The following is a 15,502-nucleotide window of genomic DNA, read 5'->3' as shown; positions in this document are numbered from 1 at the left end:
TCCTTCTTGAGTGGTAACAGCTAAATTAGACCTCATCATTTTGGAAAACATAATCCCAACTATACATACAATGTGCAATACTTTGCATTTATCAACATTGCATTTCATCTGCCATTTTGTTGCCCACTCACCATTTTGAGAGAGCCCTTTCCAATTCTTTGCAGTCAGCTTTGGACTTATCTATCTTGAGTAATGTCGTATTGTCTGCAAACTTTGCCACCTCACTGTTTACCCCTTTTCCAGATCACTTATGAATATATTGAACAGCACTGGTCTCGGTACAGACCCATGGGCGACACCACTATTTACCTCTCTCCACTCTGAAAACTGACCATTTCTTTCTACCCTTTGTTTCCTATCTTTTAGCCAGTTACTGATCCACAAGAGGACCTTCCCTCTTATCCCATGACTGCTTAGTTTGCTTACGAGTATTCAGTGAAAGACCTTGTCAAAGGCTTTCTGAAAGCCCAAGTACATTATATCCACTGGATCACCCTTGGCCACATGCTTGTTGACATCCTCAAAGAATTCTAATAGATTGGTGACAAAAGCCATGTTGACTCTTCCCCAACATATCATGTTCATCTAGGGTATGATAATTCTGTTCTTTACTATAGTTTCAACCAATTTGCCTGGTACTGGAGTTAGGTTTATCAGCCAGTTATTGCCAGGTTCAACTCTGGAGCCCTTTTTAAAAATCGGCATTACATTAGCTACCCTCTAGGCATACGGTACAGAGGATGATTTAAGTGATAGCTAACATACCACAATTAGTAGTTCTGCAATTTCATATTTGAGTTCCCTCAGAACTTTTGGGTGAATACCATCTGGTCCTGGTAACTAACTACTGTTTAGTTTATCAACTGGTTCCAAAACCTCCTCTATTTACACCTCAATCCAGGACAGTTCCTCAGATTTGTCAATTAAAAAGAATGGCTCAGGTATGGGAATGTCCCTCAGAACCTCTGCAGTGAAAACCCATGCAATGAATTCATTCAGTGTCTCCACAATGGCCTTGTCTTTTTTGAGTGGTCCTTTACCACGTTGGTCATCCAGTGGCCCCACTGATTGTTTGATGGGCTTCCTACTTCTGATGTACTTTAAAAAAAATAATTCCTGATTAGTAAAACACACAAACTGTTGCTCTTCACATTCTTTTTTGGCCTGCCTACTTATACTTGACTTGCTATTTTCCTCAGTAGGATCTGATTTCCAATTTTTAAAGGATGTCTTTTTGCCTCTAACTTCCTCCTTTATTCTGTTGTTTAGCCATGGTGGCATTTTTTTGGTCCTCTTACTGTTTTGTTTTGTATTTGGGGTATACATTTAGTTTGTCTCTCTATTATGGTGTTTTTAAAATAATTTCCATGCAGCTTGTAGGCATTTCACTCTTGTGACTATTCTTTTTAATTTCTGTTGAAAAGAAAAGAAAAGAAAAGAAAAGAAAAGAAAAGAAAAGAAAAGAAAAGAAAAGAAAACTTATCAGCAATTACTGCCTGATCCTGCAGCTGCTGCAGACACAGAATTCCAGTGGGCCTTCTACATACAGGACAGATGGAGAATTGGGTACATAAAACAAAACCTTTGTCAAGTTTTATTATTAAAAACTGTTGCACAATAGAATCATGGAAGAGGGTGAAAGGAAAAAACATAAGGCCCGAAGACAGACTATGGAAACATTTGCAAACACAATCTTATGAAACTATATTGCAAAAGAACTATACAGCATCTTTTCCAAGTAAAAAGAAGCCTATTTTCCCTATTAACTGACTTTGAAATAGCTGGCAGAGCCTGCAGCTAAATTTAAAATCTTTTTTTTTTCCTTTTAAACTAAGGAGGCTTGATTATATGACAGTTGCACACAAACTCTGAACTGCACGTGGTAGGACTTCAATACCAAAAGATATTTTAAAAAGCATTCACTGAAACTTGGATTCCACATGCCCCTTCTCTTTGTAGCCACTCTCTTTTATGGGACCTGTCAATTTCCTCAAATCCCTTGCCTATGATGTCCGCAAAGGAAAAGCTGTTTCCAAAACCTCCCTCATGCCTTCTCCAAGCAGCACTCCTTTAGTACAAATGTCTAACCCAGAATTTTTGCTCTGACTTGAAGTAGAGTTGATCACCAATGCTCCAATGCTATTTCCATAGGGTCAGTATCAGTGGATGTCCACTATACTGTATGAGAAAAGTAAGTGTTCCTGGTTGGACGTTCAAGAAACTTCAGATCTAGGACTAGAGGTCATCTTCTCCTCACTTCCATTATATTCCTTATCACAAGAAGCTGAAATTCCTGTGATGTTTCATCTTCAGAAGATGCTCTTCTAGTGCCAAAAAATGTCAGTCCAATATACCCTGTTATAAATTTAAATTAAATGCCTTTTTTTTTGTTTATGGTGCATTACAAAAAAGGTTGTTTTTAACATCTTGATTTTTGTCTCAAGTTCCAGAGAAAATAATTAAATTAAAATAAAGAGAGCAAATGGGACTCTTACAGAAAGACATTTCTAAACTGAGTAATACATCTTTACAGAAATTTAAGGCCCTGCCATTTATAATTCTGCAACATTTCTTCTGTAGATAGACACCCTTAAATATCATTCTTTATCTCCATAATGTAGAATAAATATTTGATAATGCATACAATTTGTAAGAACTATTCAAGTTCAGAATCTTCCAACTACATTTTGAAAGGAGTTGGGGTTATAATTTGTCACGGCAAACAAAGCTTAACGCTTTAGTCAACTAACCAACCCCTAACAATAAGAATGACATAAGAATTTAATGAATACATGGAAATTTCACAAGTACACCAGCTAAGTTTTAACAAAGCCCTCTACTCAATACCGATTTTATCACTTCCCATCTTGGGCTTTCTGTTATAATAATGCAGGCTTTTGTTTCTGTGCTTAGGCTTAAGGAAGACCATTGTATCCAACATATACTAAACCAAAACTGTGTTTATATTTGTAAAGTGTATTCTTTGTATAATTATACTTGTCTGTAGGCTGCAATAGAGATTTCAATGTTTATAGTAAAATACATGTCACAGTCAAGATAATTTTATGTCCTATGTTACATTCAAAACCATACACATCATAACTAAACAAAGTTCTATAATTAATGCTGTACTGAAAAACCCATTTCTAGTGTATCTGCCTGCGTATCTTCAGTTTCAAAAACTTTTACTGTTAACTATAACCGTACCTAACAACAACTTGCTAACGTTTGTTAGAAAAGTAACTTGGGAAAAACAAAAATAGTATTATCAACTGGGGAAGTATCTAATTATCACCTGTAGTTCTTGAACTCTCATATTTTTACTATTTTAAACTGCAGACAGTCACATATTAATGAAGATCTGTGGTTGAGAAATCCAACACTCAAAGCTAAAAATTCCTAAAGTTAGATTGTTCCCAAATGCTTAGACATATATATAGTATTTATTACTGAACCAACTTCTGCTTGCCAAAAACACTCTCTCACCAACTGAAGTTGGTCTGATAAAGATATTACCTCACTCACCTTGTCTCTCTAATATCCTGGGACCGACACAGCATAGACATATGTATTTCTATTCCTCTCTTCCCTATTAAATGCATTATTCTCCACCATCAGATGTGAAGTGTGGCAGAGTAAATGTCATGGGATCAAACGTTAAGAAATCACATTTAAATTCCAAAGGTTAACTACGTAGAAAAACAACAGTTTTTCCTTAAACGTTCCTGGGGCTGTCTAAAACCAACCACACGTACACACAAGGAAATCCCCCTCCTCCCCATTTTTTTAATCCGTGGAGCCCATGAGCACTGCTTGCTTTGACCCTGGATCTTATGAAAGTTTCTTGAATCATAACTGAACAGTTAAAAATTTTAATGGCTACCTTTGTTAAATGACTAAATCAGCAGAGGGATGTCGAGTTTTATCCTCTCCTCTCATGCACATGTGAACTTGCCAACTTCATATGTTTATAGCTTTAAAACTACAGAACGTACCAATCTGATTTGTTTTAATGTTATAATTTTTACAAAACAAACCAAGTATTAAATTTTTAGCTTCAGCTTCATGAGTTATCCAACTTCAACATTACTGAAAGGCAATAAGAGACTATATTAAGAAATTGTAGCAATGGTATAGGCCCATTACTAAATGGAGATGGTAAAATTGTTCATAATGCAGAAAAAAGAAAAAAAAAGGCAGAAGTGTTCAATAAATATTTGTTCTGTATTTAGAAAGAAGTGGAACGATGATGTATTTTCTAGTCCATTAGTAACGGAGGAAGTTAGACTATATCTACTAGGGATAAAGATTTTTAAATCAGCAGCCCTGGATAACCTGCACCCAGGAATCCTAACAGAACTGGCATAGAACATAAGAATGGCCATACTGGGTCAGACCAAAGGTCCTATCAAGCCCAGCATCCTGTCCTCTGACAGTGGCCAATGACAGGTGCCCCAAAGGGAATGAACAGACAGGTTATCATCAAGTGATCCATGCTCTGTCACCCAATCCCAGATTCTGGCAAACAGAGGCTAGGGATACCATTCCTGCCCATCCTGGCTAATAGCCATTGATGGACCTACCTTCCATGAATCTATCCAGCTCCCTTTTGAACCTCATTATAGTACTGGCCTCACAACACCCTCTGGCAAGGAGTTCCAGAGGTTTACAGTTCATTGCATGAAAAAATACTTTCTTGTGTTTGTTTTAAACCTGCTACCTATTAATTTCATTTGGTGGCTCCTTGTTCTTGTATTATGAGAAGGAGTAAATAACACTTCCTTATTTACTTTCTCTATACCACTCATGATTTTATAGACCTTTATCATATCCCCCCTCAGTTGCCTGGCAGAGGAGATGTCTGTATCACTTACGAATATTTTTAATAAATCTTGGAATATCAGCGAAATTCTAGAAGACTGGAAGGGAGCTAATGTCACAATATTCTAAAAGGGCAAATAGGCTGACCCGGGAACTACAGGCCAGTTAGCTTGACATTAAGACAGGGCAAATTATAAAAGATTGTATAGGATTCAATTAATAACAAATGAAAGGATAGGAATATAATTAATGCCAGTCAACATCGTTTTACAGAAAACAGGTCATGTCAAGCCTACCTGAAAAACCTTGAAAGAGGGACCACAGTGAACAAACAGAACCTGAGCTCCCAATACCAGGTGGCAAAAAAGGCTAGTGTGATCGTTGGATGTATAAACAGGGAAGTAGTAAGTAGGAATATGGACAGGATTTTGCCTGTATATGCAGCATTGGTGAGACCGATACTAGAATGTTGGGTACAGTTCTAGTATCCACATTTTAAACAAAGTGTTAAAAAATTAGAGAGGGGGATAAGAAGAGTGACAAAAATGATGCAAGGGCTGGAGAAAATGTCTTACAGTGAGAGACTTAAAGAACTCGATCTGATTAGTTTATCAAAAAGAAGACTAAGAGGTGGCTTGATGACAGTATCTAAGAGCCTTCATGGGGAGAAAATACTAGGTACTGAAGAGTTCTTTAATCTAGCAGAAAAAGGTACAACAAAAAGCAATGGCTGGAAGCTGAAGCCAGACAAATTCAAACCGGAAATAAGCCATAAGAAGTTTTTAACTGCAAGGTTGATTAGCCACTGAGTGGTAGATTCTCCATCTCTGCCTTTCTGGAAGATCTGAATTAGCCAAACAAACACAAGTTACTGGGCTCAATACAGGGGTAACTGGGTGAAATGTAATGGCCTGTGATATACAGGGAGTCCTCGGATTTAGGATGCCCAATTTATGTCAGATGACACTTACGACACTTTTCAATTGACTGCCCGTTTCGCCCCCACGACGCTTTTTTCGCCCTTACGATGCTTGATTTGCATAAGTTCGCTTGAAATCACCTCCTAGTTGCGTTATACAGACTGCTCCCCGGGTTACTCAAGACCCAATTTATGCAAATCCGCACTTACGGAAAAAGTTCCGTAAGCTAGAAATAAGAGTTTTTTCGAGGGCGGGGGGGGTATACTTTTCCAACTTACGCAAAATTCGAGTTACGCAAGGCATTCCAGAACGGAACAATTGTGTAAATCGGGGAGCGTCTGTACTGGGAGGGAGCGGGAAGGGGTCACTTCTGATTGGCTTTGAGGCAGCAGGGAAGCTTTTTGCCGGGTAGGGTTGCCACTTGTTTTTGATTGGCTAAGCTCGGGGCCGAGAGCCAATCAGAAAGCTTGAACAGTGATTGGCTGAGGCTCAGCATGTGTGCAGCTTTCCCTGGCTTTCTGAGCAGCATATGTGAGTTTATATGTTTATCTGAATGCTGTTTACAAAATACAGTGTACAGTAAATACACTGATTTTGCAACATTAGTCATCTATAATTCATTTAGTTCAAAAATCTGGGTTACTGTGGTGAAAATAGTGTATCAAGCCTTAGTTCAGAAACCAATCCCCCCTTCATACCATTGATTCCTATTGGAAAAGCGGTTTCGACTTACAACGCAATTCTGAGGAACTGATTGTATTGTAAGTCCGAGGACTCCCTGTACAGAATGTCAGACTAAATGATCTTCTGGCCTTAAACGCTATGAATTTTTGAACCTATGAGATACTGAGACGTTCTCATGCCCATTCATCTCAGAGTCACCAACATACTATATGTGACAGTGATGCTTTTAGTTTTTGTATAAAATAATCTACTAGGAAATGAATTGCAGATAATGAGTTCATTTCTGCTTGCCACTGACCTAGTCCGGATTCACACCAATGATCTAGTGATGAAAAGTCTCCTTCCTAGATATCAAAACAAGCTCAAAGTACCAGCTGAACATCAGCCTGTGCTTTAATTCCCTATAGCCATACCACCTCATTTGCATGTCAAGCTAACCTACCGAGTATTTTAGCAAGACAAGGTGTGTGAGGTAATATCTTTTATTGGATTACAGCCTGTGGGTGAGACAAGCTTTCAAGCTACACAGAGCTCTTCCTCAGGTCCAGGAAAGGTACAGAGATGTCACAGCTAAATACAAGACGGAACAGACAACTTAGCATAAGTAGTTAACACATATTCTAAGGGACCACTCAAGGTGACAGTATTTTAGCATCTATTTGTATCTACAGGCTTCCATGGGAATGTACACATAAACTCCTGTTAAAAGCTATTTCTCTTATTTAAATATCGGTGCTCTCATGTGCAAGACAGCAATTAGACAAGGTGAGTGAGGCAATATGTTTTATTGAACCAACTTCTGCTGGTGAGAGACAAGCTTTGGAGTTCACACAGTTCTTCAGGCCAGAAGAAGAGCTCTGGGTAAACTCAAAAGCTCGTCTCTCTCACCAACAGAAGTTGGTCCAATAAAAGAGATGACCTCACCCACCTTGTCTCTAATATTCTGGGACCAACATGGCTACAACAACACTGCATACAAGAGAGCAACTGTCTTTTTGAAACAAGGCTCCCGAATATTTAGAAAGACTGTTAATTTTCTAGCTTTAAAATTGTTTAAGTTACCCTACTGTAAAAGGATTTTAAAGAAAACATCACTATATAATATACTAAGTGTTGTACTTCCAAGGGAATGTTTAATTTAAAATTATCTTGATAAAACAAAAATTTTGGACCAACTAGTTGCAGATCAACAAGTGTCACAGCCACAAGAGGCCATTATTAAAAATAATCTAAAAATAACTCCTAGTTTCCAGAGAGAAGGGAATACTAAAAAGTCACACACACATATCCCCTACCCCTATAACTTTCCATAGGCGAGGGCAGGTGACATTTCCAAAGTAAACACCAAGTATAGAAACACTGTTATATGGTCTATGTCATCAGTATTAAGAATGTGAAGATTTACATCCCTCTTAATATCAACTAGGAGAGTCTTTCCAGAAAAAATGAAAAGTTGGCTGTCCTCACCTCTTTTTCTGAAACAAACACAAATATCTATTTACAAAACATATTCTGAAAATTCCAATAGTTATGCTATGAGACAAGGACCACTTGTAATGAATGTCACCAATTGCCTTGAATAAGTTGTGCTCACAACTGCATCCACTGTTGAGGCAACAAGAAGTTTAAGATGATATCTCTTCAGGGAGATTTGTATCTCTGTATGTACTACTGACTCTCGGTATACTATTATTTGGTAATCTATGCACAGAGTAATCACAAAGTCTGACTCAAGTCTTTATGAGTTAATCTTACAAATCATTTCCAAGAATGTACACTTTTTTTGTTTTGAAGAAGTGAAGAGAAAGAAAGCCATCTGTGCCCTCTAGTGGGCACCCCCACTATACACTGAAAATATCCCAGGCAGCAGCTAGTTACTGTAATATCAAATACTAAGAAAGCAATCACATAAGAACATTGGGTCACTGGCAACAAATCATCAGGATACAAACACCTGCCAGTGATCTCTTAATCTGTACTATGGAAGCAATCTTGTTTGCTGTGATGAGCAGGCAAACAACCTTAGGTTACATTTATACTGGAGTAAAAGACTCGTGGCATGGCCGAGCTGGCCAGGGTCAGCTGACTCGGACTCACAGGGCTCAGGCTCACAGGACTAAAAATTGTTGTGTAGACGTTCGGCTCTGGCTGGAGCCTGAGCTCTGGATCCCGTGAGGGGGAGGGTTTGAGAGCCTGGGCTCCAGCACAAACCCAGATGTCGACACAGCAATTTAACAGTCCCACAGCCGAGCTGCGCAAGCCAGCCAGCTGACCCAGGGCAGCCATGGGTGTTTAACTGCTGTATAGACATACCCTATAAGGTAAACCAAAGTCACTGCTAAAAACAAAACTGGTTTGTAATTTTCTAAAGGACATTGGCACAGTTTACAAAAATTAATTAGTGTGGTATTCCAATAAGATTTTAGACAAAATTTGCACCTCCATGAGATCTTGAGATATGTGAGCCATAGACATCCTGATTTCTCTGCCAAAGCAAAGAACCATCACAAGTACCAAATGCAATTATCTGAAAGAACTAGTCGATTGTAACGCCTATTTTATAAACTGACATGCATTAACAAATTTATTGTTTGGAATGCAGAGGTTGGGGTTTTGTTATACAAATCCAACTACAATCTAAAACAGTAGTGATGCTAAAATACTACATTTTTAAACCTACTCATCTGATTCCACAAGTGAACAGATAAACTAACAATTGTAATCAGCTGGAACAGTATTGATGAAAATAAATGAACTGACTTGTCACTCTCGGTGTACAAGCTGTCGTTCACAATGTGTCATTTTGAGAACTTTAAATTTTTCATTTGAACTTAAAGAACTTATTGGACAGATCCTGAGCTCAGATACTTTGGTATAAATCTGAAGGAACTCCAGTGAAGTCAATGGATTCACATTAGTTTCAACAAAATAAAATCCAACAGAAGGACTCAAAAATTAAAGAAAAAAGTTAATGGAGAGGGTGCAGCAATCCCAAACCCTCCTTAGCCATCTATAAACTCAAGGCAGGAAAAGATGACCTCTCAAAGGAATATGCACCTGGAAACTGTCAGATGTTTTAAAATACTTTGTATACATTTATGGTACCAGGTGTGATTTTAATCCTCCCTCCCACATTTGCGTTCTCTTTTCTATGGTACGTGTGATGTCACTAACTCTTAGAAACAAAGATATCCACAGCTCAGACTTCTTAGCGAGGTGCAATAGTTTTGTTAAAATACCATAAAGCCTCACTAATTTGCACCAATCAGAAGGTCCATCGTGAATCACAAAGAGTACAAGATAAACAACCAGGGACAATAACTGATAACTGTAGTTTTGCTGTTGACATTTAGATCATAAACTCCAAGGGCAAGAAAGAACATGGCTTCCTATATGTTCTATAGAATGTTATTTCTGTACTAGTAAATGTAATGTATATTTTCTAAATGACGACGTCACGGTACTATAATACACACACAGCCGCACCACAGCATTCAAATCTGAAAGATGAGTAAAAGACTTTTTTTGCACAGATTACAGTATGTGTAATATGTTTTACTATATGGTGTGTTAGTTGATTTTAAACATGCCCTATTTTTCTGTTCTAGAATCCTGAAAACAAGTTTTTAACTTTAGTAAAACCTCTTACATTTACCATTAAGAGAATGCTTTACCCACTCAAACCAAGGTAATCTAAATTTAAGTGTTGGGGACACTGGGCATGACCACTAGGTAACTTGACGGGATGGAAGACCACAAGTGTCGATGAAGCCCCCTCACACTAGGCCCAAGTGTCCTTGCGCCTGCCCCCCCCCCCCGCAAGGCCAAACAGGGTAGATATGGAAGAACAATGCTGAATAAAGCAGCTTTATGTATGGTTTAACAGATGGTACAGAGAACAAGGGAACTAGCTGGTAACTGGATTGGCTGGCTATATGGATACCTAGGGCAGCTTGCTATTGGATAAGTATGCTGAAGAAAGAATGTATAAAAGCCTGTGTAACTTCCTGCTCTGTGTGCAGGATTTGAGATTCTATTCTCCCTGTACCTTGTTTGCAGCTACAAATAAACTTTTCTGCTTCTCCACCCCGTTGTGATTATTGGGTGACGCACACCGGGCAACGAACCCCTGCTGTTGTTGGCCTCTGGCACTGGGTGCCGGCAACATAAGTATATGAAAGATATCTTGATACCCTGAAGTGTGGGTCATGTTCACCTTAATTAGACTGTAAACTCTTTGGGGTAGGGGCTGTCTTTTCAATATACGCCTAGCACACTGAGCCCTCAAATAACATGTTAAGGGAATTAGTGATGATAGCTCATTTTTAACATCTGTAAACATTCATTTTATTGAATGTTATACATTTTAAAACTAGTAGGCTTATATAGTTTAAGTTATACACAGTTTATGTGCTTGTTAGCTGAAGCTACCCCCTTTGTCTTTCACCACCACCACATTAGACTTTAAATGTAAGCAAACAAACTACAGTAGAACCTCAGAGTTACGAACACCAGAGTTATGAACTGACCAGTCAACCACACCCCTCATTTGGAACTGGAAGCATGCAATCAGGCAGCAGCAGAGACAACCGAGCCACCCGCCCAAAAAAGAAAGAAAATACAGTATTATGTTAAAGGTAAACTACTAAAAAATAAAGGGAAAGTTTTTTTTAAAAATGACACGGTAAGGAAATTGTTTCTGTGCTTGTTTAATTTAAATTAAGATGGTTAAAAGCAGCATTTTTTCTGCATAGTAAAGTTTCAAAGCTGTATTAAGCTAATGTTCATAACTTTTTGTTCAGCGTTACAAACATTTCAGAGTCATGAACAACCTCCATTCCCGAGGTTCTACTGTATGTAAAAAGCCACTGAAATACCAGTCCATAAATCAGTTGAGAGATTGCTGATGATGACAATTTACTTATTTACAGGAATGTATATGGCTATGATTATATAATTTAGCCTCACAACAGCCCCATGAAGTGGGAAAATAGCCTCATTTTGCAGATGGGGAAACTGAGGAAAAGGTCACTTGTACATGTCCAGAGTGCAAGTTTCTGACAGACAGGAAGAGAACACAGATCTGACTCATCATGCTGAAATTTACCCTCAGTGCCATCACATTGCTGCCAAGGTTCAAGCCATGGTCAATCTAGCTGCTTCTGAGTTATTCAGAGTAGTCATACAAATCTGGATTTGCTTCAGAAGTTAAGTAACATTACCCCTTTTTCACCCAACCAGCTAGTCAAAGTCCAAGGCCCTGGGATGTTGCAGCTGGCAGTAGAAATTGACGGAATCTGATATTTTCTTGTATGCAATCTTCTTTATTTGCAAGGAATGTACAGAGCACTGCTTCTCCAAACAGAGGAGGAAACAAGAACCAATGGAGCAGTTTCTTAGCTTACAGCCCCAAGGTTTACACACACACACACACACACACACACACAGAGTCCAAAAGCTTTGTCTTAGGAGGGGGCTGTGATTAATCTATCCTAATAGGTATGTTAACTGAAAGGGGCATTCACGCCCAATCGCAATGTGATTTTAACTCAACCCATAACAGGTTTCAGAGTAACAGCCGTGTTAGTCTGTATTCGCAAAAAGAAAAGGAGGACTTGTGGCACCTTAGAGACTAACCAATTTATTAGAGCATAAGCTTTCGTGAGCTACAGCTCACTTCTTCAGATGCATGCATCTGAAGAAGTGAGCTGTAGCTCACGAAAGCTTATGCTCTAATAAATTGGTTAGTCTCTAAGGTGCCACAAGTCCTCCTTTTCTTTTAACCCATAACAGGGTTTCACCCAGCTCATAACAGTAACTTATCCTTCATCTTAAACAATTAGGACTTGCCTACAGTTAAAACACTACAGCAGCACAGCTCTGCCACTCTAGAACTTCAGTGTAGACGCTACTGATGCAGACAGGAGGGATTCTCCCATCGGCATAAGTAATCCACCTCCTCGAGGGGCAGTAGCTAGGTCAACAGAAGACTTCTTCCATTGACCTAGCACTGTCTAGGTAGGTTTCAGAGTAACAGCCGTGTTAGTCTGTATTCGCAAAAAGAAAAGGAGGACTTGTGGCACCTTAGAGACTAACCAATTTATTTGAGCATAAGCTTTCGTGAGCTACAGCTCACTTCATCGGATGCATACTGTCTAGGTAGGGATTTATGTCGGCTTACCTACATTGCTCAGGGGTGTGGATTTTTCACATCCCTCACCAACGTAGTTAAACCGACCTAATTTTCTCATGCAGACCAAGCCTTAGATTTTACAGCCAGCTGGAATTAAATCCTGACAGAAACCTGCTGGAATACTCACATTTCATCCCCACCTTTAAACGGTTATTTCTAAATCTGACTTCTGTCATTGTTTATTTATGTAAGTGGATACATCTGTGGAGTACCTCATGCTGTTGATGCTATGCAAATAATCACCTTTTGTAAAACTGAAATATTAAAACTTCAGAACTTGAATTATTAACAGTCTGAGTTTGTTGCAGTTTCTATCACCAAACTAGTGAATCCTTACAGTTGGTAAGGGGCCCTTCAGTTTCAGCTCTGGAATAGTTATTTCTTTCAGAACGAGAGCTATTAATCACAAGTCCACTTCTTTTAAATTCTTCCTCATACTCAAATGTGTATGTAGTGAAACTGTCCTTACAAATATTAACTGCCCTAATATAAGGATTTTGTAGTTCTAAGGCTAACTAACTTTAGAAAACTTGTGTGCAGGAGGAAAGAAATTCCTCTTCACATGGGCTCTGTTAAAGACGGAATTTTATTCCTTTGCTGCTGCTAGAACAAAAAATTTTCTTCTTGAAAACAGTCTGAAACACAGAGGACAGTAAGGTTCTTTCTCTGCTGTCCACATTAATAACTTATTCACCCAGGGATACCAATCCATAGTTAAATTTTCAAAAGCAACCTCTATATTTGGACACCTCTATTTGTTATTCTCAACTTGAGTTATCTGGGGTCTGATTTTCAGAGGTGCTGAGCACTTGAAATCCTGAGAAAAGTTAAGTTGGAGGCTATTTTTAAAAATAAGATGCACACTGATCTACACAAAAAGAAAAGGAGGACTTGTGGCACCTTAGAGACTAACACAAATAGCTTCTACACTCCCTTCATCAAGACCATTGGATGATCTGAATGAAGGGTAAAAATGTGACCCATGAAGGAGAATCCTGGTTGAGGACTTCAGGTGCTATTAGAATACAAACAAACAATGAATTATCCCTTTGGGAGCTTGGTTGGGTGACATAATAGGTCTTTTCCATCACTGTGGTTCTTTGGGAAAAGAATACAATATTCTATCTAGAATACTGTAAGTGCTAAAGTGACTGCACTATTACAGTTTCTGACAATGCTTTGTAATAAACTCAGATTACAGACAGGAATTTCTGATATCTTCCTGATAACATTTGGTCCTTGCAAGTCAACACAAGAAAAGCTGCATGTATTTTCTGTAACTTTCTAGTTATTGTACCATATATTTTGATGCAAGAAAGTAAGCATGTCCATGGAAAAGAAACCTGTTAAATACCACCAACTACATCATGAAAACTGAAATATTCCATTAAAAACAAACAAACGACAACACAGGCAGATGTCCCTAACAAAGAATAAAGGAAAAGAAACAAACTATGAGACTTGCAAGGCAAATTGTTCTAAAATAGAGTATTTTTCCTCATTTTTGATGAGACACTAGGAACTGACCATCCCTTCAGTTGCACATCCACACGTCCCAGATCTTTAAGGGACACTATACCACTAGGGCATGAGCTCTACAGATTTACTATTAATACCAAACCTAAAAGAAATGTTACTTACCCTGCAATAACTGTGGTTCTTTGAGATCATGTTGTCCACTCTGTGCACATGTACACCAAATCCAATTATTTTGGCCAGCAGTATTTATTGGGCTCATGCCTGCAGCTTGGCTCAGCTTGCACACCATCACTAAAGGACATAATGAGCCCAACTGCCCCTCCGTTCCTTTGCCAATACAGAATCCAGGTGTTATTGGACTGTCGTAGTGGGGAAGAATGGCGGGTTTTGGAATACATGCAGGCAACACATTTCAAACCAGTTACACTGTAGGGTAAGTAACAGTTTTCTTCTCTGAGTGACTGGCCACACATACTCCACTTCTGATGACTTACAAACAGCAACCTCATGGACAGCAGGTGAGTACCTTGTGTGTATTTACATATTGATTAGAGGATAATTCTGCCAAAGTAGGCATCAGATCTTCAGGAGGAAATAATGCCGTGTGAAACAGTGAATTAACCCTCATGTAGCTGCCCTGCGAATTTCTGAAATTGATGTGTTTCTGAGGAGAGCCGCAGAAGCTGCCTGACCCATGGTGGAGTAAGCTTTAACCTGTCTAAGAGATAAAGTCACATTAACTCGTAGAATGATTTAAGGCAACTAAGAACCCGTTTAGTCAGTCTTTCCCTCTGCCTGCAAATGCTACAGTCTGGGGAAACTCCTGAATGGCTTTGTTCTGTCAGGAGTCCTAACTACACCAAAGGTGGGTAGTTTAGCCTTCCCTTAGTTGCAGTGGGGCTTGGCAAAGAAAATGAACAGGTGAATTATCTGATTCAAACGAAAGTGAAAAACAATCTTAAGTAAAAACCTAGGATGAGGCCTAAGGACTACCTTATCCTTCGCAAACGTGTCAGGGGGACCAGCCGTAAATGCCTGTACTTCTCGGACACTCTGAATGGGTTCGTATAGCTTAAAAAATAATAAATAATAATAAAGGCCATATTGATAGATATTGTAGTGACAACATTGCTAGGGGCTCAAGAAGAGAACCCAATAACCCAGATAAAACTACATTAAAAATCTCAGGGCGGGGGGCTCTCAGAATGGGGAAAACTCATGAAGGATTCCCTTAAGGAATCTAGCAACGGGAACTATGTTGTAATCCTGAGCAGTGGAATGATGTGCTGATGCTACTAGGTGTACCCACATGGTGTTGACGGATAACCCTGAATTCAGTAGGGACAGCAGACAGTCCAGAATACCAGGAATCAGGGTCTCTTAGGGTACGTCTACTCTGCTATGT

At 38.9% G+C, this 15,502-nt stretch overlaps 1 protein-coding gene across 2 annotated transcripts in view; it reads right to left on the bottom strand.

Annotated features, from left to right (window-relative positions):
• Positions 1-4,001, bottom strand: part of ATP13A3 (ATPase 13A3) — a 105,720-nt gene extending 101,719 nt beyond the window's left edge. For both annotated transcript variants that reach the window (XM_073358999.1, XM_073358995.1), the window contains exon 1: positions 3,526-4,001. Coding sequence is in view for 1 of the 2 variants with exons in the window: in XM_073358995.1 (XP_073215096.1) it covers positions 3,526-3,602 (77 nt within the window). In the remaining variant the exon portion in view is untranslated. The remainder of the gene's footprint in view (positions 1-3,525) is intronic.
• Between the last annotated feature and the right edge of the window lie 11,501 nt (positions 4,002-15,502).

The sequence above is a fragment of the Lepidochelys kempii genome, chromosome 9, assembly GCF_965140265.1.
Source record: "Lepidochelys kempii isolate rLepKem1 chromosome 9, rLepKem1.hap2, whole genome shotgun sequence".
NCBI classification, from domain to species: domain Eukaryota; kingdom Metazoa; phylum Chordata; order Testudines; family Cheloniidae; genus Lepidochelys; species Lepidochelys kempii.
This window is presented reverse-complemented; position numbering and strand designations above follow the sequence as displayed.